General features: G+C 34.1%; 2 protein-coding genes across 4 annotated transcripts; both read left to right on the plus strand.

Moving 5' to 3' along the window:
* The first annotated feature begins 242 nt into the window (after nucleotides 1-242).
* On the plus strand, nucleotides 243-7,595 carry LOC106776002 (CLP protease regulatory subunit CLPX1, mitochondrial). Of its 3 annotated transcripts, none has more exons than XM_022786584.1 (15): nucleotides 243-868; nucleotides 962-1,026; nucleotides 1,138-1,241; nucleotides 1,627-1,646; nucleotides 2,114-2,164; nucleotides 2,668-2,742; nucleotides 2,836-2,913; nucleotides 3,145-3,201; nucleotides 3,525-3,595; nucleotides 3,690-3,789; nucleotides 3,888-3,992; nucleotides 4,325-4,387; nucleotides 6,339-6,461; nucleotides 6,981-7,136; nucleotides 7,219-7,595. In XM_022786584.1, exons 1-15 carry the CDS (start codon nucleotides 503-505, stop codon nucleotides 7,285-7,287), a joined length of 1,503 nt encoding a protein of 500 aa, XP_022642305.1. In that variant the 5' UTR covers nucleotides 243-502; the 3' UTR covers nucleotides 7,288-7,595. The 3 variants fall into 3 exon arrangements, with proteins under 3 accessions (XP_022642305.1, XP_014518775.1, XP_022642306.1); XM_014663289.2 differs by having other exon boundaries at nucleotides 244-868; nucleotides 1,567-1,646; XM_022786585.1 differs by lacking the exon at nucleotides 243-868 and having other exon boundaries at nucleotides 968-1,026; nucleotides 1,146-1,241.
* Nucleotides 7,596-20,356: 12,761 nt separating this feature from the next.
* LOC106776188 (E3 ubiquitin-protein ligase SINAT3) lies at nucleotides 20,357-24,252 on the plus strand. The gene is made up of 3 exons (XM_014663560.2): nucleotides 20,357-20,861; nucleotides 22,866-23,252; nucleotides 23,666-24,252. Exons 1-3 carry the CDS (start codon nucleotides 20,637-20,639, stop codon nucleotides 24,026-24,028), a joined length of 975 nt encoding a protein of 324 aa, XP_014519046.1. The 5' UTR covers nucleotides 20,357-20,636; the 3' UTR covers nucleotides 24,029-24,252.
* The last annotated feature ends 599 nt before the right edge of the window (nucleotides 24,253-24,851 follow it).

Here is a 24,851-nt window from a genome sequence, read left to right on the forward strand (position 1 = left end):
TATAAAAATAATTCAAAATTTAAAATAAAAACAAATTAAATGATTAAAAACATTTTAATTATCTGTACTTAATTTTTGTTTCGACTAATATTGCAAGATATAATTTTTATTGGAGTTAAATGTATATATAAAATCCATGAGGAAGAAGAAAATAAAAACTAATTATCTAAAACGTAGTTGATGATGAGAAAAATCTTTTGAAATTTATTTAATTTTTGTTAAAAAGTCCATGAGACGTATCTGAGTCGTCAGTTCTTCTCACTTCACTTTCTTGAAGTGTTTGGTAGTGGGCTGAAGGAATAAGATTTTGGAGGAGTTCGATAGGTGGTGTGGTGTGGCGTGGCGTTATACTCACAACAACATCATCAAAATTATCAAATTACTTTCCGGCAACCTCAATTCTGCTCCTTCCACACTCAATGTCTTATTCTCTCTCTTCGATTCCCCTCTCACACCAAACATCGTAACTTTCCAATTCAATCTCGTACACCAAACGCAAACCATGCTCGCGTTTCGATCCAAGCCTTGCAGGGAAACAGCGACCCTCGCACTAGTCCACTTTAATCACTTGCTTTTCAGCTTCACACGCGCCGGGAGCTCTCGCTGCCCTCCACGCGCCACCTTCGGGGTTTCGAGAGGCTACAACGTTGTTGCCTCGTTGGGGGACCCGCCCGAGGTGTGGTCCGGCGGCGGGATTGTCGTTCGTCCCGGAAATTCCAACTTTGAAGTTGCTGGCGGCGCCCCCAACTCCGGCGATTCGAAAGAGGGGTGTTGGGGGGGCTCCAATTTAGGGAACAATTTCCCTACGCCGAAGGAGATTTGCAAGGGGCTCGACAAGTTCGTTATTGGACAAGAGAGGGCAAAGAAGGTGTTTGTTTGTCACGCTTTTTCGACACTTTTTTTCCTCTGGGAGTTTTGATGTTGTTGTTGTTATTAATTGTGCTTCGATTGCATTTTTCAGGTGCTTTCTGTTGCGGTTTATAATCACTATAAGAGGATATTTAACGAGTCTTCTTCACCCAAGTGGTTAGTGTTATTATTCTTTACCGACCTTTACGTTTTTTTTAAATTATGTGGATTGATTGTATATGTGTGTGCAAATTGGTTTTTACATGTTCTTACTATTTGGATTGTTAGGCCTGCAGGAGATTCGGATGATAATGTGAAGGCTGATGCTGTTGAAGATGATAGAGTTGAGCTTGAGAAAAGCAATATCCTTCTAATGGGGCCAACAGGATCTGGTAAATCAGTTTTTGCCTTCTATCTCAGTGTTTAGTGTTTATATTCCTCTAGTTTTTATAAATTATAGTGTATAATTTGATGTTTGTTGCTTCCGTTTTGGAATAACAAATTGTTTGAGTGAATGGAGAATAGATGATTCTTAGCTAATATATTAAATTTTTGTGCTGAGCTCTTTGGGTATATAGCTATATACTACCACGAAATCATATTTTTTAGTAATTGGGCCTTTTTTTTATCTTTGTTTCTGTGAACATTTCATTAATTCCTTGTTACTCCTGCTTTACTAGTGTAACTTGTTTTTCTTTGATGCTGTTTCAAGGACAGGGAAAACATTACTTGCCAAAACTTTGGCTCGGTTTGTAAATGTTCCTTTTGTTATTGCAGATGCAACTTCACTCACTCAGGCAAGTTTGTTAGTTTTATTCTTGTTTTCTGATATTTTGTTGTTGTCTAGTGAAGTAAAATAAAAATAGAGGGGTGGGGACGGGAACGAAATTGTTTATGTTTGGAGGCTTATTCTTTTCAAAGATTTGTTAAGCTCCCCTCTATGTTGTACCTTTTCAGCATAAAAGACACATTTTACCATCCTGTAATTTTATGTTCTCAAAAGGTATAGCTAATTTATGCAAAATCTAATCATAGAGAAATTTAGATATATGTCCAAAACATTTCCATTTATCAAATTCAATGTGCCCTTAAGGTTCTTTGGGAATCTTTTTTTTTTTTTTTTTTCCTTTTTCTACTGTGATTATAATTCTTGCCTTTATTATGCCTTGTTCCATTTATCACAAAAAACTTCATCCTGATTTTTTTTTTCTGTGAAGCAACATGTTTATCTTACGTGTCTAACCCCCATGCCACCTTTGAACAGGCTGGTTATGTTGGAGAGGATGTGGAGTCCATATTATACAAGCTCCTCATGGTAAATACTCTGGTTAATGATTGTCTGTGTTTTTAATACAAAGTGGTAATTTGGGGATCTTTTGATAGATTGATCAAAACCAATGATTCTATGTGCACTCTTTGAGGGATTAATTTGGTATTTGATAAAAAAAAAATGTAAATTTTAATATTTCAAAGCCTTATCCACGAGAAATCAAATGTAAAATGGGTTTAAACTGTTTGACGTGGAGACTTTTCCTGCTTAAGATATTTTGATTTCTGCTGGCCCAACATGTTTTTGCATATAATATTTATTGTTGTGCAGACTTTTGAAAGATCTTCTGTTAATGGGAATTATTTTCTTCTATCTTTAACTCCCTTCTGTTTTTATTATAGTATGTTTTTATCCATGGTTTATTAATCTTTAAGATTTTTATTGCTTCTTTTGTCAAATAGAGTGGTTGCAATTTGATGAAAGTGTCATAAATGAACATAGTGTTACGAACTGTAGTCTCAATCATCATTGCATGAGTTTATTTCCAGGTTGCGGATTATAATGTTGCAGCTGCACAACAAGGCATTATTTACATCGACGAAGTTGATAAGATTACCAAAAAGGTTCCTCCCTGTTTTTACTTTTTCTTCCATCTGCCTAATTTCAAAATCAAATGTTTTGTCTGCTGTTTTCTACATCTACTCTTTACATTTCAGGCGGAGAGCCTTAATATCAGTAGGGATGTTTCTGGTGAAGGTGTTCAGCAGGCATTACTAAAGATGCTTGAGGGAACGGTTAGTTATTTTCATGTGATCAACATTGAAAGCTAGTGGATAGTTAACAAAGCTAGATTTCTTTTTTTCTTTCTGAATTTTGTATTTTTGCAATTCATTTATGTTGACCCTGTTGCACTCTTCCAAATCAAGATTGTCAATGTTCCTGAAGCTAGATTTCTTTTTTTCTTTCTGAATTTTGTATTTTTGCAATTCATTTATATTGACCTTGTTGCTCTCTTCCAAATCAAGATTGTCAATGTTCCTGAGAAGGGAGCCCGAAAGCATCCCAGAGGTGACAATATTCAGGTATGTGTGTATTAGTATTTTGTGCTTTACCATTTTAGGTATTTATATGCTTGTTGGGACTTATCAGATATATTTAAGGTGCTGGTCCATGGTTGCAATGACATTTCAACATTTAAGAGTGTTCTTTGTTCTAAACCTATGAGAGAGCTTAACTGATCTCTCTTATTCTTTTCTCTCTTCATGCTCCCGTTTGTTCAAATGTTTATACATGTGTTTTTGGTCTGGCTGAATTTAATTTCTGGTATCCTTTTATATTACTTAAGAGGCTTCTGTAGTCTTCATTTTATTTACATAACTGTTGAGCCATCTGAATCTCTTCACAGATTGATACAAAGAATATACTTTTCATTTGTGGAGGAGCCTTCGTTGACTTAGAGAAAACAATCTCAGATAGGTTCATATATCCTGAAAATTTAATTGAAATGACATTGATAATATGGAGTATCAAGTGTTACTGTATCTAACTAGTAACTTTTGATTCCTTTCAGGCGACATGATTCTTCTATTGGATTTGGGGCACCTATACGTGCAAACATGAGGACTGGTAAAGTCACAGAAGCTGCCGTTGCATCATCCTTGTTAGAAACTGTAAGTTTCATGAGGCAGATCTTTTAAAGATAATGGCTTTTATTAACCCAACTATATTCAACTCGGATCATTACATTTTTCAAATTATTACTTTGCAGGTTGAAAGTAGTGATCTTATTGCTTATGGTTTAATACCTGAATTTGTTGGGCGGTTTCCTATCCTTGTCAGTTTGTCAGCTTTAACTGAAAATCAACTCATTCAGGTAGTCTTTATGTGTGTAACAATTCAACTTGGTTGCTCAGAAAAGTTGTACCTGCAATGCTTTTCTCATCTGGCTGTTTTTACAACTGAATGATGTATCATGTAGTAGATTAGGTGTCTATTGATTGATTAAATCATTGGATGGGAAGTGGTTAGAAGGACTGGCATTCTCACGAACTAAAAGTATAGCCTGTTATGGCTTTGTTTTGAACTTTTTTTTATCTTCATAAGTCAATTAAATTGTGTGTTATACCTTAGTTTCTCTTTTTTTTAAACCTTACAAGGTCAATTTTTCTTGCTATCTAATGCCATTAATGATTTAACTTTCTACAGGTTCTTACAGAACCAAAGAATGCTCTAGGTAAGCAATACAAGAAGATGTTCCAAATGAATGGGGTAAGTTTTTACCAACGCCGTTCTATTCCCTTGTATATTTTATAGATCACATGTTTTGTTTCAATGGTTTAAGTATGAGAAGATACCATGGTTGGCCTGATATCCTGGCACAAAACTGTATTGTATGAGGTTTATAGGTCTTTCCACTTATAAATAATTATGTTTCTTTGCTTGTTCATTGTAGTTTTAGGACCCATTTGGTTGCCAGGATATGTTAGAAAAGGATATGATAACCATATTATGCTGCTCTAATCAATTGTTTGGTGCAACGATAAAATATGATTACTTTATCCTATCTTGTTAATGTGTATTTCTTATTCCGGAGGGGGGGTTGGGGGAAGTGGGGCGCTGGATTACAAGGCAGTAGGATAAGATAGTCGTCATCCCATTTGCTCTTTCTACACCCAACTCTATTACAACCACTATTACAATACCACCACCACCGTTGTTATTGTTACAAAATCTATCCATTGCCTCCGTCATCATCATCATACACCATTATCAGCAAAATTATCATAGTAACCTGTGCCGCTCTTACCACCATTATGGTTTTGGCAACCACCATCACTTCCACTATTGTTGTCAAAACTTGTCAACATCGTTGTTATCATTATCACGATGTAATCTCTATTGTAACAATTATCATTACACTATCACTAGTGTCACCACTTCTGTCATCATTATTGTCATTGTCACCGTCACCCTTATCATAACAATCTTTACTACTTATGTCGTTATTGTTATGACTTTCATCATCATTACCATCACCATTATTTCTTTATTACCATTGGAGATCCTAATCAACTAGAGGTATTAGGCTTAATTATGACATATAAGTAGATACAAACCTCAAGTTGGTTTTGTAAGGTAAAATTAGGCCTAAACTCACTTTCTAAGATGATATGAGTCTATCCTAGTAAAGTTTGTGGCAGGTATTGTGTCACTTGCTTTTTGGCTATCCACAAAATCTTGTTCCACGCTCATAGTGTCTTGGAGATCTCACAATAACTAGATATATGACTAAATGATAATATATAAGTGGATGTAAAACTCTTCTTGTAGGCTGAATTTGTGAGGATTAGCTAGGCTTAAAGTCCTATTTCTAATAATTATGTTATAGTAATTGAGAATAATACAAAGGAATTAGAATGAAATTTGGAGGGTTAGTTTTCCTCACTTCGGATTTCGTATTTATAACTTTACTTACATCAAATACAATGTATGAGAGGGGAGAGAAGAGAATCTAAAAAGATATATAAAAATATATATCTAGGAACTAGGTGCAGCGGAAAACACTCAACACCTCCCGTTGAAGTATACAAATTGTATGTGTCAAGCTCTGATATCATATTAGTAAGTGAGTTTAAGCCTAACTCATCATCTCAAAATCGGCTTATAAGATGAGGTTTATATTCACTTCTATAGTGTAAATTGACTTTATTCCTAGTCGACATGGAATCTCCAACAGACCTCTTCACGCTGAGGTATTGATATCTTGTGCATTTGACTAGATATTTGTGAGTGTTCCGATGGTACAATAGGTCCAACAAAAGATACAATGTATGAAAGTGGATAGAAGAGAATGTGAAAAGATATATCTAAGAACTAGTTGCAGCCAAAGCACACAACACCTTTATAATGAATTCTCTTTATTCAGACAGCAATATATGAGTCGACATATACCTCATCTTGCAGGACATATTTGTAAGGTTGAGTTAAGTTTAAAATCCTATTTCTAAGAATTATTATTGTCATCAGTGTCACCATTATCATCACTTTCACCATCATTATTGTTGTCATATGGTAATCATTGTCACCACCATCACTACTATTGTCATCATCATTACAAAGAAGTATATCGATATTTGGTCCTTATTTCTATTGAACTTTGAATGTAGGCTTTCTTGGAATGGAAATGACTGTTTTGACAAAAAAAGTTATGTAATTTCAGGTAAAGCTACATTATACAGAAAGCGCTCTGAGATCAATTGCCAAAAAAGCAATATCTAAAAATACTGGTGCTCGGGGATTACGATCAATCTTAGAGAATGTGTTGGTAGATGCTATGTATGAGGTATGCCATAACTTTTCTTTTGTATAAGTAATTTGTTTGTAGTGTGACATGGGGTGCTGGTGTTGCTTATAGAATTAGTGGGGGTTCATAACATTAAAGACAGTAAAATTTAATGACACCGCACAATCTTCAAGCATTGGGTCTTGGCACCCTCCTACATGCTTACTGACCTCTAGTGCTACCCCTACTACTGGTACTACTATTATTATTCTTAATATTATTATTATTATTAAGAATATAGACACAATAAATTAGTGACTATAATGACTATTAATTACTATGTAATGATCATTTGATCAGCTCGTGCTGGTCCTTAAATGTCTTGTCATACTCAATGATGTCCCAGAAATTCATTCTCTAAATTTTTTTTTCATTAATCCTCCCTCACTCCCAAGTCTTCCTGTTAACTAAAACACAAGTAATAATTGAGCTTCTGTTCACAAAACTTGGGCATATTGAATTGTACCGCTTCATGAAATGTGTAGACTATATAGCTTGCTTATTTAACGTTTTGTGCAGATTCCTGATGTTAGAACAGGTGACGATGTTATTGACGCTGCTGTCGTCGATGAAGAGGCTGTTGGAAATGTGGGGTGTGTAGGGAGAGGGGCTAAAATTCTTTATGGTAAGGGTGCATTGGATCGTTATCTCACAGAGCAGAAAAGTCATTCAGAGGTGTGCATAATTTGTAATGCTTTATTTTTCTCTCTGCTTCTATGAAATTGCACTTCCTAATCATACTTTTGTTTGTGCGTAGACCATGGGAACATCAGCCACAGATCATGAAGCAGACGCAGAACTTCCTTCCATTGTTGCCAGCATGTAATGTTGCAAATATTACTGTTTGTTATTTTTGTACATATAGTTGATGCAATTGTTGAATAATATAAATATAAGGTTATTTTCTACAGTCACCTCCGTGGTTAGTTTCGGTTCCACTGATCATAGAGCTAAATTAAATGCCACATACATGTAAGTGTGCAATACCTGATTCGTATGTAAATTTTCAGTGGCATCATTGGTGGAACCAAAATGTGTATCGTTAAATAAAATTATTCAGGTTCGTTCCTATTTTTGTTATAGACATTGGTCGTTCAACTTAATATTGAGTTCTGCAATATCCCCTTTGTTCAATAGCTCGATCATGTTTATTTAATGTTTCGTTTAGTTCAATAGTACAGATTAATTTGTGAACCCATTGCAAAACTTTTAGGTTCCTTTGTTCGGGAGACCAAAGAGAACGCACTCTTCTCACTATAATACTCTAAACAGTCAAAGATGAAAGTATGTGTATGTATATTATTGAATCTGTAATGTAATATAAAAAGAAATACAATTATACGTCTCAAGTCCCCAATTCCAAGGAAACTTATCTTCCTCCACTGGAAAATGTCCAGTCTATTTTTAAAGTAAAATATCTCAATCTTCTCTCCGTCTATTATGTTATTATTTATATTCTGTCTCATTTAACAACTAACTTTGTTTATTCTTAATATTATTCTACTCTTCAAAATCAATCTTGTCTTTAAGGTTGAAGTCAGTTATTTGAGGTAATGCTCCTCTTTCCAAATGGTGCCCTCCAAATTCTGGTTTGGAGGTTTGGGTGGTGGCAAATCCTCTTCCATTATCTTTTATTATTCTTTGATTCTATTAACTTCCCATATTCTAGTCATCTCTTTTTCAAAACTATAAGTCCGGAGAAGATGATCTTTTTCAATGTGTCTAGCAACTCTTTCCCCTCTATAGGTCCTTCTTTATTGAGAGTTAAGTCACTTTCTTTTGTCTCCCCCTCTTTATTGGGAGTTAAGTCACTTTCTTCTGTCTCCCCCTCTACGAATTCTGCTTAGCTTAAGCTCCAAGTTAGAGTCATGGTTTCAATCTCTTGTAATATATAAGCTAACTCTTTGGGTTTAGAAATATTTTCTCTGCCTATTGGCTTGTGTTCATTAGAGGATTGATTTAGGTCTGGCGTTACAACCTCCAAGAAGCAAAAACAGCCAAGTATATTCCCACCAGCATCAATTCTCTTGTTTGCTGTTGTATAACTCATCAACAAATTCTCCATTTCTATCAAAAAATCTAAATGGCTCAAAATCTTAGACCACTTATTCCACGGTATATTAAAATTATAAAATTAGCCAGGGTATCTTGACCTTTTAGTCAATAAAAACTTCCAAATATTTCATTAGGAAGCAATTTTCCTATGACTTCATCTCTTTTCCAACCAGTTAGCCTTTCCATGGCTACATTCCATTCAGAACAGCAGGCACTCTCATCAGAAGAAAATATGGGTGGAATCAGTGGGCTGAGGCTCTGCACGATTGCTTTTTAATCACCTCTAGCAATTTCATCTGCCACTGAGCGAGTCTCAACACACAGGAAAAAATTTGCATACTTGCTATGTCCAACAAAAGATTCTAACTTATCCACATATGCGGCACACATTATGTGAATGTCGCCAAAATGTAAACCTAGATTTCTGTAGACCAACACATCCCCGGTAATTTGGCCATTCCCATGTATTATAGAATCTTGATCCTTCTCTAGGCATCCAGTGGGATCTACAGTCCCCATTAAATAGAAACATTTAGGCATATATAGCTTCCCCTCCTCTAAGCTTCTCGCGTTCCTCCCTTGCAAGTATAGACAAATGATACTGCAAAAATGGCTCATCCAGAGGAATTTCACATAAAATCAATTTTGCCGCAATGTATTCGTCCATGGTGCCATTATTAATGGATGCTCTGAGTGCAACACGCTTGTTGGAGAAAACATGATTTGCATCTTCCAAATTACTCTCTAGTAAAGCCTTGAAGAATTCATTTGGCACTCCTCTATAGCTTAAAAATGTAATCAGACTTTTAGATAAATAAGTTCTATTGGCTTGATGCTTGTGTTCACTACCTCCAATGGGTTTATGCTTTGCATGTTCAGACTATGGTCTTTCTCAACCTTAATCATTGAATGTCTAACCTGTATTGTCCTAGGAAGAAGCTTTCTGTTAACCAAAAGAGTGCCCTTAATTGTGCAACCCATGTGAAAGAGACGGTACTGAATCGGCAAAGACGGTTGATGTGTGCTTAGCTTCAGCTTTGTTTCTCCCATTCCCTTACCCATATTCTCTAGATCCAAGAGATTGTTCATTTTCTCATCTTCTTCGTCTTCCTGCCCTTTGTCGGCATTGACAGATCCCTTTTGTCGCACCTCTGCCATCTTCTCACCCACTCCCGATGCTTGCACCACCAAAATTTCAAACTCTTGGGTGTATTCGTTGATGCCTCCCTTCTGCTGCACCGCCGCCAATTTCTCAAGAACGGTGCCTCGATTCAGTCCGTCGAACCTGTGCTTCAGTGCTTCCGTGAACATCTTCTAATTTGGATGTCTGGTCTTCTTCCGTTAGAAGCGAATCCAATAGTAGCTCGTGTCTCTCTCCATACAGATATATACTAGCTTCATCTTCTTCCTCTCCGTCACGTTTTGTAGATCGAAAAAATTTCTCTACCTTCGCGATCCAGCCCATGGGGTCCACTCCTTCGAACTTGGTAATTCAACGCGCTTCATCCCATTACGTTGAACGTCTCCTCTGTCCTTTTTCGCTTCGTCCTCTGAACTCTCTGGTGGTCGCCGTTCGCGTTCAGCGTTGACGAAATCGCGTCTTCCTTCGGAGCTCCGATGCTGGTTCTTGGTTCGTCGTCTTGAAGCTCTTTGGAACTCTAGAGTCGTCGCTCGCATCGTCGCCTTCAATTCCTCCATTGACGACTTCCTCACCGTCATTTTTCCTTCTAGTGCATTTAATTTTTCCTCCATTCTTCTTCGTTATGGTTTTCTTCCTCGCTCGCTCTTCTTCCTTTTGACACAGATCCAACAGGTCGGTTCAAATTTGTTAGGTTTCTTTGTTCAGGAGACTAAACAAAACACATTCTTCTCACTATAATACTCCAAACAGCCAAATATGAAAGTATGTGTATCTATATTATTGAATTTGTAATGTAATATAAAGAGAAGTACAATTATACATCCCAAGTCCCTAATCCTAAGGAAGCCTCTCTTCCTCCACTAAAAAAATGTCCAATTTATTCCAAAAGTAAAATATCTCGTAATCTTCTCTCCATCTATTCTGATATTATTTATACCCTTTCTCTACTAACAACTAACTTCTTTTATTCCTAACAAAAATACAGCAAAGCAACTGTGAACCATTCTAAAGCAAATCCATTTCAAATCACTTATATCAAATAAGCCAATGTGAATCACCCCCTCTTGCCAAACTCTAGAATGTGTTCAGCTAATACAACTACTAGCTCCCTATTTGTAGCAATATTATATAAATATTTGAATTAAATGATATTAATTATGCATATTAGTTCACATTAATTTGCCTTTGTTTATGTTGCTTGGAAAAATAAATAAACGTGTATATTAAAAGCAATTCTGCCCCATCTTATTTGAAGATATGGACTCTTGTCTTTTAAAAAAATAAATAAAGAGAATTCGTTTTAATACAATATATGAGGATCACGTGTTTTTTTCCTACACTATTAGAATAATTCTCCTTCAGTCTTCCATCTTTCTCAACATAATCATAATCTAAATATTATATGGAGTGAAATTAAAAAGAAGTTAGAATATAAAAATTATTTATAAAAATAAAAAAGCTAATAAAAATTAAATTAAAAATTACCATAATCACAAAATTCATGTTTCTAGTTGAAAATACAAATTATTGCTTCAACCTTTTTTAGCAATATACGAATTTTATATTTATTCAAAATCCTTGAACCAATATTAAAAACATATTCAATTGTTGATAATATTCATATATTCACTAATATCAATATTCAATGTTGTTTCATCTAAGTATACATCAAGTTGGATCTTTTCCGTTTTAGCAACAATCTGAAGCTCGCATTTTTTTTTTCTAATATATAAAAAAGCAAAATCAAAGTTTAATTTATATGTATGATAACAGTAATTAAATGTTAAGAAAGAAATGAGTTACATCAAGAGCACTTAACTTGATTGAAGATGTTGAGGATGATGTTGACAAATCACTATGCTTATCATAAAAGAAGTCTCATTCTTGGAACAATATTCATAGAAAAGGTTGTGCAATTTTTCCTTCATCTTCTCTAACTTTAATTCCCAAGTTAGATTCTCATAGTAATATTCCAATGTTTCCAACTTCATCCTTGGATTTAAAATTGCTCCAAATGCAAGGACAATGTTATATTCATTCATATTTATTAAACTTCATCATTGTTCTTTTAACTATATCTTTACTAACTTCATCTTCATCTTTTGAACTCTCCATTATAAGGGTTTGAATATTCCAAACTTGTAACAAGTACAAGTGTGATGTAGGATAACATAGGCATAAATCATATCTATAATTTCATAAAATAGTGATAGGAAAATACATATTTTTTATACTCTTTTCCATTTTTCCTCAGACGGACAATACTTATAATTCTTATCAATTAGGTGTAAACTGATAAATACACGTTGGTATTTAAGGATCCTTTGAAGAATTAAAAAAGTTGAGTTCTACCTTATAAGAACATTTATACACAAAGCAGTCTTGGCATCAATGTCCCCTACTTTTTGAATACATTATTTAAATTTCATCATTTTACTTTCAGATCCTTATTTTTGAAGACATTTCACCAAGAGTTTTGAATCTTTCTTGCAAATCAAATTTAAAATATTTGTACAACAACACACGTGCAAGAACTCAACATCACATTGCAAAACAAACTCACTTTTTAAAGTTTTTATCATAACATCATTATTAGAAGAATTATCCAAAGTCAAAGAAAATATTATTTTCTCAATACCACACTTATGCAGAAATCCATTTATCTTCTTTAACAACTCAAATCTAGTGTAAGTGGAGGAAAGTAGCAAAAGTTGAGAGTTTGTTGCACAACTTCGAATTTGAGTCCACATAATGTGATGTCAAAGCAATATAACCCTTAGTAGTTAAAGATGTCCACAAATCATTTTTCAAACAAATCTTATTTGAAATTTTCATGAATTATTCTTTTAGCATGATTTTTTCTTTCATAAATATTCTCAAAACATCACTCTTTATTGTATTTCTAGAAACTAATATTACATGAGGATTCAAATAAGTTATCCAAGTTCTAAGTGCTTCATATTTCACAAAGTTGAATGGTAAACCATGCTAAATAATTAAATTGGCACACATATAACAGAAAACCGTTTGATCTATTTTTTTGGGTTTCAGCTTTCCTTGCTATCATTTGCCTCACATCTTTACATTTAGTTTTGTTACATTTTTTAATGTGACGTTTCAAATGGGAAATGTTGTATCTTTTACTACTAATTATGTATTTTTGGTTGGAACCATTACAACTTACACTCTACATCATCACCAACCTCAATCCTAATAAAATATTTTGAGCAATCAGAAGTTGTTGACTTATCCTTTTTGTTATCAAGTTAAAAATTTTCCTTATGATCTTCAAACTTATCTTGAGTTACATCAACATTCATAGTAGGTTTAGTAATTGACTCATCCATCAATATAAGTTGCTAAATCCTAATTAATAACGCAATAACGCAGATTCATTCAGTTTAATGATCAAGAATAAATTAATTCGATTTAATGGTTAAGAATAGTTGAGAAAGGCAGAGAATACTTACTTTAAACTGAAAGCTGGTAAAGCCCAACAATAATGTGCAGAGACAGGATTAAATAACTGCCAAAAAGTTGGGGCAATAGGGTTTAATTTAATTAAGTGAAGTGGCTCTAGGGCAAGGCAAGGTTTTAATTTTTTTTTTAATAAAAACGGGTCACAAGCTTGCCTGCTAGGCTGCTCGGGAAGGCCAGGTTGGTTTGGGCTCCTGGTTGAAAATGTTGTCTCGACCCACCTTTTTTGATTGGTCATAGGCTAGCTCGCCAAAATTGACACTTTTTGTCATTCCTAACTCATACCTTTAAAACATATGTTAATTGTTTAGAAAAATAAAGATATTAAGTACTAGGATGACCAAATGATCACACAAGTACTTATACCTTTATACCTTTAAAAAACGGGAAAAAAACATTTTCCATTTATAATATTTATAATTTTTATATATTATTATTTAAAATAAGAAGGTCAGTGAGTGAAAATGGAATGTTAAGAACCAATGGTGCATGTGAAAGGTTTAAATCGTGTATTTTAAAAATTAAAATAAATACCCAAAATGTAAAATAACCCAAATAGAAAACAAAACATTAGGGGTGTAGAATACAAAGTGCAAGGTATACTGAGATATTAATGTGTAGTGTTTAGTGAGTATGAAGATATATTGGCTGCAAAACCAACGGCAGGTGCACCGGTCGCAGCGTAGCAAGTGATAAATATCGTTCTCTCCCAAGGGACTTGTGCAACACATGACAATTCTTCCTTTTATAACTCAATTAGACATCAAAGTGCACAAAAACAACACAAGAAACTCTTTTTGGTATTTTATCAAACAGTTGGTGTGCAAGGAATTTAACATAGTGTATTTACAATTTGTCAAGACTAGAATTCATCCATTTCATTCTCATGCATTCACAAACATCTCAATTTCATCCAATAAGTATTCAATTTCAATTCTAGGTTCAATCATATTTCTCAATACTTCAAGAACCACAATTCATGCCATGGGTGATCAAGCCACAACAAGCATTAAGCATAGAAATCAAATACTAACATGAATTGGAAAAGCATATATCATTAGCATCACAAAATACATAAGAATTCCATGTTTTACAACTAATCTCAACAAATAGGAAAAGCCCTCCATGGAGGAGAACTTAGGGTTCTACAAATTGAAGAGATAGGGAAGAAATTGGAACCAAAGAGAAGATGCAAAGCCTTTCCCAGGTTCTTGGCAGCTGCTCCATGCTCCATTTGCGCCTCCCCTTCGCATCTCCATCTCCAATTTGTGACCCATCTTCTTCCTCAACCCAAAAGGGGCAAAATCACCATTGATAAAGCTTGAAGACCCAAGGAGGAGTGGGAAAGCTTCCCAACACCCCAAATAGCCTCCAAGGGTCTCTCCCAATCTCTCTAGGTGAAGAATGAAGTATAGGAGGAGAAGTCTCTCAAAAATCGCGAGACCCATGTTTAAATAACCCATTTTGACAAATCAGCGAAAATTCGCGCCCAGCTCGGATTCTTGGCGCCCAGCGCGACTTTTCACTGCATTAGAAGTGAGTTACAGCAAGTTTTCGCGCCCAGCGCCACTTTCTGGCGCCCAGCCCCATTCTGTGGCGCCCAGCCTGGAATCTCTCTGCAACTCTGGCGCCCAGCTTGGAATTCTGGCGCCCAGCTTGGATTTCTCTGCAACTCTGGCGCCTAGCTTGGATTTCTGGCGCCCAGCTCGGGCGGTTTTGACAGATTCTAAAATTGAGGCTCTTGTGCGATTCCAAAGGCGTCCAACATGGGTATTTGCTTCAAGTTGATCTTTTATTGTCCCAAAACATGTTCCCTTGAGTTCTTGCTTGTTTTCCTCCACTAGAATTGCTTCCTATTCCTTTATTTCACACACTCAAAGATAGAGATTAGAGGTAAAAACAAGCATATACTAAATAAACACAAGAAAACTAGAAAACACACTAAATGTGAGGATAAAACAAAGTAAAAGCTATGAAGGAGTTGATTTTGCCACTAAAATGATGCTTAAATAATGGTAAGAATTAGCATTATCAAGATACAATGAGTAAAAATATGTTCTAGCCCAAACAACAACAAATCACATAAGGGGTGCAAATTAACAAAATGTGGAGGTGATTAAAACAAAGAACCCAAGAAATAAAACAAAAACATGGATGAAGAAATCTAAAGATTAAGAAACTTGGTTAGCACAAATGAACACAATCTTTCTAAAAAGGAGGAACAATTAGGGTTTCTTCTCCTTCCTTAGTACTTGACGATCTCATTGACCTCACCCCCTTGTCGTCCTTGCTGACCTCGCCGACTTTCTCGATCTCATTTGTTTGCTTTGCTGACCTCGCCTAACCAAAAACAACCCCAGATGTGCAATTTGCTTAAGTGGGCTTCAAGTCATTAAGAATTAAGAATTAAACAGCAAAAAGAGAGAAATTAAGAATTAAACAGCAAAAAGAGGAAATAAAAACTTGAAATAAAAAAAATGAAATTTTACTTAAATTTTCTGAATATTTTTGCTAAAAGGAAAAAATATCTATTTATTAAAAAATCTATTTTATTTAACCAAAAAGGGAAGATTAACACTATTTTTACAAAAACATATTTTTAACCTAATTACTCTAAACTATACTATTTCTAATGAATTAAAAACTAAAATAGCCTAAAAGCATATTATTATCACAGAAAAATAGGGAAAAATAGAAAGTTATCAACCTCCAAGACTGAGCTTCCTACATTCATACCAACAACACTATAACCACTTAGAAGTTTTCCTTAGAAACTCTTATTCCATCGCACTTTGAAACATACATCTACCTCACCCAAACCATTGATAAAATTCCAGAAAACATGCCATAAGAAACCCATAAATGATTAGAAGAAACCACAAAAGCCAAAGAAGAAAAAAAAAAAACAAAAGGTATAAACAATGAACAATGGCGATGAACAACACCTTCCCACCGTAGAGAAACTGATTAGTCTGAATTGAAGAGCTCGCCGCTAGGACTACTCCTACAATCTCAGTTCTTCAATCATATGAGTAGAAAAAAAAAAGAATTCCTAGATAGAAGTCAAAGAACTCTAGAAAAATGGTTTCTAGAAAGATGGCGTGTTTTAAAATAATGAAACCCCTTTATAAGGAAATTATTTATAATAAAACCATTTAATATTAAAATAATTGAGTCTCACTATTTTTAAATTACTACTATTTCTAAAACATCATTTTCTAGGTCTTTACATTTATAAACTCTAGAATAGACCACAAATCATCTACCTCACATAGAAAAAACTGCACCAAGCTCACCATTTTGGGCCTCTAACAACAGTAAGGAAAAGAAAAGAAAAAGACTTCTTTTTAATGCTGTGGACCACCGCTAAACCAAACTAATCAAATCTGTGGGTCGAACGTAGTTGCCCTAGCCCAAGTCACGGACCAAACAAGCCCTGCAACGTGGAAATGGGAAATAAGTTCCCAAGTGCCTAATAATAAGGAAAAGAAAAAGAAAATAACTTCTTTTTAATGCTTTGGACCACCACTAAACCGCACTAATCAAAATTGTAGGTCGAACCTAGTTGCCCCAGCCCAAGTCACAAACCAAACAAGCCCTACAACATGGAAATGGGAAATAAATCCCCAAATGCCTAATAGTAAGGAAAAGAAAAGAAAAGAACTTCTTTTTAATGCTTTGGACCACCGCTAAACCAAACTAATCAAAACTGTGGGTCGAACCTAGTTGCCCCAGCCCAAGTCACGGACCAAACAAGCCTTGTAATGTGGAAATGGGAAATAAATCCCCAAGTGCCTAATAGTAAGGAAAAGAAAAGAAAAAAACTTCTTTTTAATGCTTTGGACCACCGCTAAACCAAACTAATCAAAACTGTGGGTCAAACCTAGTTGCCCCAACCCAAGTCACAGACCAAACAAGCCCTCCAACATGGAAATAGGAAATAAATCCCCAAGTGCCGTAACTAGGGTTTGAAGCGATGCCCTTCACGTGCAGGACCAGGCTCTACACCACTCAACCAACACACCCAAATTAATATATAGTGCAAAACCCAATAGATATACCACATTTAAACCTTTTAGAAGTCAAAACAAAATTCTAGAAAACGTGCACATATATGTATTATTAAATGCCTTATACTCACACAACCAAACTATAATAAAATATTTCCTATTTTCCTCGGGTCTTATAATGCTCAGTGATAGTTTTGTCGCCTAACGTCAAACCTTTCACAAAATGACTCACTTAATGACACCATTATGTTGTTTAATGACAAAATTAAATTATTCCAAACCTATAGTGAAAAGTGGTGCTTAATGGTGTCCTGCCAATGTTAGAGCATTCGAACCTATGCGCACTCAATGGTACAAACCTGATGCTTAGCAACCTAAAGCTAACAAGACTCTAAGACCTACACAATGAACTAGCGCTCAACGCTAGCTTGTTACCGCTTAACGCCATACCAGAAAACAACATATTCAATTCTATGATTTGGAGAAAAATGGACTTGTTGAGATGATCAAATTGGTATTTTTGACTTAATGTTTGATTCAAAATCAATTTTCAATGTTAGAGTGCATACCAACTTGCTCAAATGGTTAAATTCTCAATTCATCAACTCAACACCAAGTCAGACAAAACAAACAACACAACAACTCAAACACCAAATTAACAATTCAACACACTCATATCAATTAGACATGCAGTTTATCATATTCATCACATTATAAATTTAAAACAAAGCAATTAGCTTCCCTTACTTGGAGGATGATCGAACAACTCTAAAAATCCTACAACAATAAAATTCCTGCCAACTTGCAAATGCTTTATCATAGAAACATCACGAGAACGATCAGGACACACCATTATGATCATCGATCAATAGAGATCTATATTGATAATTCAAAAGACGCATGTAAGTAGAACAATACACATATACAACGAATAAAAGAAAATACCAAAGAAAAAACTTAAAACTCAACTTATTCAAACGAAAAAGTTGATCGATCTAAATTAAAGAGTTCATCACAAGGATCAATTCTATGGTCTCAAATTTTAATCATACAAATAGAGAATGAAAACTCCAAAAAAAAAGTCAAAAACTTCTAAAAAAATAATTTCTAAAAAAACGATATATTTTAAAATAATAAAACTTCTTCATAATAAAATTATTTATATTATTTTTAAAAAAACATATATATCTACTTAGATTTCATTTCCTAAAAAGTCAAACTTCAACAAGACAATCCATAAATTTCTGTATAAATTATCATCTAATTTCGTGTTCTTGGTAACCTAGTTTCTATCTAAAAAGTAGTTAAGTCTATTGAGGTAAATAAAAAAAATTCGTGGTCTACTCAGATAACTAAATCCCAAAAGATCTACTACTAAAAAAAAAATCATTTATCGTATAGATTTTTTGTGATAATGTTCAATACGATTATTAGTTCATTTGAAGTTTTCATCATCAATTTTGTGTCCTTGAAAGCACAATAAAGTTTCAAACGGAATCTTAATTTCAAAATTATATTCATAAGATTACTTGTCTTCAAAATACTAAAACCAATATTAAAATTTTCAAAATATCACTAAAAGACTTCTGTAATGAAAAAAAAAATCATTTACATTAAAAAAAAATCACAAAGTTTAACTTATTAATATCTCTTACGAAATCATATATTTTATGTTTAATTACTCCGTTGGTTTCTTGGTTGAAATATTTTAAGTGGATCCCCATTTAAGTTTCAATTTTTAAAAAATTAACTTAAGTAAATCCTTATTTACTCTCAGTTCCATTATATCAAGTCCTAATGAAATCAATTTTTTAAATATTGAAATTTGATTAAGACAAAAATGTAAACAAAGATTCATTTAAAATTAAAACTTTTAAACCAAATTTTAAAATAAATAAAAAATGACAAATGTAGCTACTATTTTCATTGTTTAATGATGCCCATTACTTTGAAATTGTCAGCTTTATGCTTATAGAATATTTATTAGAATTATGATTTGGTATTATTTGCTATCACAATATCAATCAATCACAGTACATAATAATAATAATAATAATATAACACCAAAGCAAGAGAAGCCAGCACGTGCCTCCAATTGAAGTTGTGAAACCTATAAGCTTCATCATTCGTGCCAAAGTCTCCATCTCTCACCATGTTACTTAATAATATTATTAAAATAGCTCTAAAAAAGTGGGTGAGACTGCAAAACTTAAGAACTAAATCCACTTCATTTTCCTTCTGTCAACCTCTTTCTATTCGATCTTCACCCTCTGATTATGCCCTTGCATCCACACGAATAAGATATCTCCTTTTACTCTTCTATTTCTTTGTTTTATTATATATCATGATATACTTATATTCATTTGATATAAAATATAAAACTAAAATAATCATACAAATGTAAAAATTTTAGAAAAATATTTTTTGATACTTAACTTTCTTACATTCATTTTGATATTATTTTTTTTTTAGAAAAAATAAAAAAATTTATTTTTTTATGACTATTTTATCTTTAAACTTTGTGTCATGTAAAAATGTGTCATTGGTAAAAATTTTAAATGTGTGACCCATTTCTCAAATTTCAATTTTAACTGTTAAATGTTTTGTAAAATAACTTCATTAGGTGTAGTGTAATTTTCATTTCCTTTTGTTCTTTGTTAACCTTGTTTTATTTTTAGGCACGTACGGTATACTTATTTTAGAAGAAATTCACAAATAATCGAGTACACCACCACCAACATAATGATCATTGCTTCTAATTAAAAAAAAAAAAGTACGAATCAAATAACCTTTTTTTTTTCTCTTTCTTTTCAATGAAAATTGTTATTGTGTTTTTGAGTAAAGTTTGGGTGAAGAAAAATATTAAGTGGATAACCCAATTCAGTTCTTCCATTGCATGCCAAGTTTTCACTTCAAATTTGCAATAATTGGTATAAAAATTAAACAATAGAGTAGAAATTGAAATTGAAAAAATGTGAAGTAAAAGGGGAGTCAGTTATCTTTTTTTTTCTTAAAACAAACATGTGACCTAACAAAATAACGAATAACAAGTATATTACGTGAAATTGATATTGTTATTTTAGTAAAAGAAATAGAAGAAATTTAGTTACCGTTGGATGAAGGAATGTACTATCTAATTTCTGAAATTAACGGTCCTCATCCCCTTTCTCTCTCTTCACAGGAGGGTAGAGAGAGAAAGAGATAGACAACGAAGAAAAGAACCCGTTGGTCACCAGAATGGACTTTGGTTTTATAGCAATCCTCTTTATTCACCGATCCACGTCCATCACCGTCTTCCTTCTCTTATTCTCTTTTTCTTGTTCATTTTCTTGTTCTTCTTTTGGGAAAGAAGAACACAGAGAATTGAAGGAAGAAGATTGAGAACGGGGAATACCCAGGTAATTGGTTCCGTGAAATTTTTTATTTTGATAACTGGTTGTTTCTCTTTTCATCTTTTTACCTTCAGTGGGGAAAAGGGGTTTTTCTGAGTTGATGGACTTGGAAAGCGTTGAGTGTGTGTCATCCTTGGATGGCATGGATGAGGATGAGATCCACACCAATCATCATCACTCTGAGTTTTCTTCCACAAAGCCTCGCAATGGAGGCACCAATAACGTTAATTCTGTGGGGTCCACCGCCCTTGCTCCGGCAACCAGCGTCCATGAGTTACTGGAATGTCCTGTGTGTACTAATTCAATGTACCCTCCAATTCACCAGGTATGTTCTTTCTCCAATTTTTCTAATCTCGTGTTTGGCTTTCTTGTGAATTCGATTGGTGGATCTTATGAGGGGATGAGGACAATCAAGATATGGTTTTGACTGGTTTTGGTGAGTCTTCAGTGATGATTGTGGAATTGTGACATTACTTGCAATTCTTGGTAATATGGTGTCATGTAGAGGGATTTGTTGTGTTGTCAAATATTAATCTTCTTTTGGTTGTACTTATATGGCTATGGAGAGCTTCATTATGATGTTTAAGACTTCCTGTTTCGGCTTAGTGCAAACAAAATTACAAATTAGTTTTCATTGTTTCCATTTGTATTTGAGAGAAGGTTGATTTTAGGATAGTTTACATATTTTGCTTCCAAGCATTGAACCATGTATTTGACTTTTTATGAGTTAGTTAAAAAGAAGTTATGATCTTTAAAGCATTATCGTTTGTTTCTTGTGAGAGCAAGACCCAATATGTAACGAGCCCTCGTTTAATGCCTATATCCTGTGAAAAATGTTTCAAGTTGAATATATTTCGGGGTCACACAATGGCGTTGTGCTCAGAATGCAAAACACATGTATGCTAGTATCATGGATAGAAGTGTTGCCTTTGTTGAAATTTGTTGATAATGTTGAAAGTGGTTGATTCAGTGTGTCTCTATGTGTAATATCTGACTGTAAAACTCAGAAGATTTTATCAGGAATTTCATAGATAGGGTAGATAGAATATTACTAGAAATGGAAAAAACAGCTAAATAGAACATAGACCAAAAGAGCAGACAATAAACTCAAAAAAGATCTCCAATCTTGTTGCATACCTAAGTATGCCCTTTAAATATCAATGAACTGAAATATACAGGTTAGGAAAGCAATGCCTTCCAAAATAGATATGCAACTAAAAACTTTAGATTGAAAATCTACCTAATGTTCTCATACCTAATGAACCTTTCTTCAGCTACAACCAAAGTTAAGCTCAACTGCTGAAGTAATCATTGGTATTAAATAAATACAGATGTGTCACCCCTTTTTAAAGTATTAGTAGAGAGTTCTACTGCAAATGGAGAGGCGTAGAAATGATGTGGTTTTGGTGGTTAGGAACAGGTAAATTACCTAGGAAAGTAGAGGGCATATTATGTGGTCCCTATGGTTCATGATTTCTGGATTGAAGAGATGAGATTTTAGAAGAAACTAAGAGAATACCAGATTGACTTGTGGCTAGTAAGGGAAGATGTAACATAAATTGATTATATTAGTATAACAGCAGGTATTTTGAAGTTTTATTTGTATACATAATCGATTATGAGACTGCAATGACCTGACTTAAACTAAAGACTTGGCCCCGTTTGAAGGAAGTAGAAACTAGACCTTGTAAAGAAGAGGATAGGAGAGTTACCTACAGACTAACTGATCAGCTCGGTTAAAACTCACCTCGTATTTCATGAGAATCAGTTGACTTTGATTAAACCAGACCAACCCACAGAGGAACACCCATAATCAAATATGGGTGTTTTTTTGTCTGTTTTTTCTATAATAGTAATAATAAATAATAAAAAGTATTAAAAATAATGAATAATAGTAAATAAAATTACTAGTAACAAATAAAATTATTTCACTTTCCACTCATTTCTATTATCTTTCAATTGATTCAAACAACCTCTGGTTTGTCTCTTCTCTCCAAATATAAAATTATCTTTTAATTTGGTGGATACAACTTGTCTTGGAATATGAAATAACTACTAGTAGATAATGAGGTTTATTCTTTACATTTCTTGGTCCTTAGGCGCCCAATAGTCAATGTTTTTGTATGTTTACATAACTTCAGGCATAAAAAGTGAAGCTAGAGTTTCTTCCCATATTTGAAACTTGATCCAATCTCTGATTCTACAATTCTTGTTTACATTTTTTTGTTCAAGTTGAAAGTTGATTTTGTCATTATTGAAGCTGCAAAAGAGTGTATTGTATATATGCCTTAAAATGATAAATATGTAAAACATTACTTTACTTTCGCAGTGTCACAATGGCCACACACTCTGTTCCACTTGTAAAACAAGGGTGCACAACCGATGTCCCACTTGTAGACAAGAGCTTGGAGATATTAGGTGTTTGGCACTGGAAAAGGTGGCTGAATCACTTGAGCTACCTTGCAAGTACTACTCCCTTGGATGTTCAGAAATCTTTCCATACTACAGCAAGCTTAAGCATGAGACAGTATGCAATTATAGACCATATACTTGCCCTTATGCTGGATCAGAGTGTTCTGTCGTGGGAGATATTCCCTTCCTTGTTGCTCATTTAAGGGATGATCATAAAGTGGACATGCACACAGGATGCACATTCAACCATCGTTATGTGAAGTCAAATCCACGTGAAGTGGAGAATGCAACCTGGATGCTCACAGTAAGTGTATCTATTACATCCTTTTTCTGATTTTTCTTTCATTTTTGAAATATTGGAAGAGGGTGGAGTTGGGGAGATTGTTTTCCCCATTCATTATATATTTGCAGTTCAAAAGTTGTTTGTAGGGATTCAGTTTCTGATTTGGAAAGAGCCAAGGGAACTGATGCTGTGGCTAATTCTTTTATATTAAAATGCTCATGATAATTTTTGTCAATTACATCATGTAACTTTCATGACTGAAAATTGTGTGTTCCAATCCTACTAATATTTTTTTCCGATATTGAGGAATGATGGCTGATGACAACTTTTTATTTTAATTCATCATGTAGCTGCAACTGTAATCCTGTCTGAGTTTAACTTACACTAATAATTTCGCCTGACTCTTTTGTTTGAAAACTCATTTTGTTTGGTAGGTGTTTCATTGTTTTGGCCAATATTTCTGCCTTCATTTTGAAGCTTTCCAGCTTGGCATGGCACCTGTTTACATGGCATTTCTTCGTTTTATGGGTGATGAGAATGATGCTCGGAATTATAGCTATAGCCTAGAGGTTGGGGCCAATGGTAGAAAACTCATCTGGGAGGGAACACCACGGAGTGTTCGAGATAGCCACCGTAAAGTGAGGGATAGCCATGATGGGCTCATCATTCAAAGAAATATGGCTCTATTTTTCTCTGGTGGGGATAGAAAGGAGCTGAAACTCAGAGTTACAGGAAGAATATGGAAGGAGCAACAGAATTCTGATGCTGGTGTGTGCATGCCAAATCTCTGTAGTTGACATGTTATTTGAAGGGCATTTCTATCAGTTCTGTTTCTTCACTCATTTGGGCTATATATTTATACCATCGAAGTGGCTCTGAAATGTCCAGCTTTTATAAACTGTGTAATGAACCAGATTTTCTTCCTCTGAAATTTGTTTGATTGGAATTTGAATTAACTCTTGCTCTGAACATCTGAGTCAAGCCAAGGCTAATACTAGCTTAATGGGTTTTTTTTTTTTCATTAGGTTTTTGTTTAGGATGTAGATGGGAGAGTTTTGTCATTTTTACGGTGATAATATATATCTGGTTGGTTATTGTTCAAACTGCATGAAAGTAAATTCTACAAGTATTCAATTATAGCTTTAAAAAAGTGTTAAATATAATACATTTTTATCAGAAGACTCTTATAGCTAAAAGCCTAATTTTATTTTGTAATTTATGTTTTATTAAACTATAAAGTTTCTTTTTATTTGAGTTGCAATGTATTCTCTCATGTGATGTTGAATGTTTTGAAAAGGAGAAAAATAAAATAGAAGTTACTATATCTTAAAATTAGTATTTGTAATCTTTGTAATTTTCTTCATCAAAAGTAGCATTTAAAAATTCTTACCTGTCGCAACCGGGATCGCGATGGGACGGCGAACCGAAAAACAAATGGGTTTAAGAAAAGATTTTGGGAGTCGCCACCATAATTTATTTTGGAAAACTATGGAAAAACCCTAAAAAAACAAGGTCTACGAAAAAGAGATTTTTAAGTTCGGGAATCGGTTACGTGTAAGGAAGGTGTTAGCACCCTACCGCGCCTACCCAAAGGCAGTACCTTTAATTAAATGTATAAAA

Source organism: Vigna radiata, chromosome 10, assembly GCF_000741045.1.
Source record: "Vigna radiata var. radiata cultivar VC1973A chromosome 10, Vradiata_ver6, whole genome shotgun sequence".
Taxonomy (NCBI): domain Eukaryota; kingdom Viridiplantae; phylum Streptophyta; class Magnoliopsida; order Fabales; family Fabaceae; genus Vigna; species Vigna radiata.

What these genes read in the sequence shown, in the direction of transcription:
- LOC106776002 (XM_014663289.2), top strand. Translation starts at nt 503, where the DNA reads ATGCTCGCGTTTCGATCCAAGCCTTGCAGGGAAACAGCGACCCTCGCA. An exon ending in TATTATACAAGCTCCTCATG is followed by an intron (nt 2,165 to 2,667) that starts GTAAATACTCTG and finishes GTTTATTTCCAG; the next exon opens with GTTGCGGATTATAATGTTGC. An exon ending in CCAGAGGTGACAATATTCAG is followed by an intron (nt 3,202 to 3,524) that starts GTATGTGTGTAT and finishes ATCTCTTCACAG; the next exon opens with ATTGATACAAAGAATATACT.
- LOC106776188 (XM_014663560.2), top strand. Translation starts at nt 20,637, where the DNA reads ATGGACTTGGAAAGCGTTGAGTGTGTGTCATCCTTGGATGGCATGGAT. An exon ending in TGTACCCTCCAATTCACCAG is followed by an intron (nt 20,862 to 22,865) that starts GTATGTTCTTTC and finishes TTACTTTCGCAG; the next exon opens with TGTCACAATGGCCACACACT. An exon ending in ATGCAACCTGGATGCTCACA is followed by an intron (nt 23,253 to 23,665) that starts GTAAGTGTATCT and finishes TTTGTTTGGTAG; the next exon opens with GTGTTTCATTGTTTTGGCCA.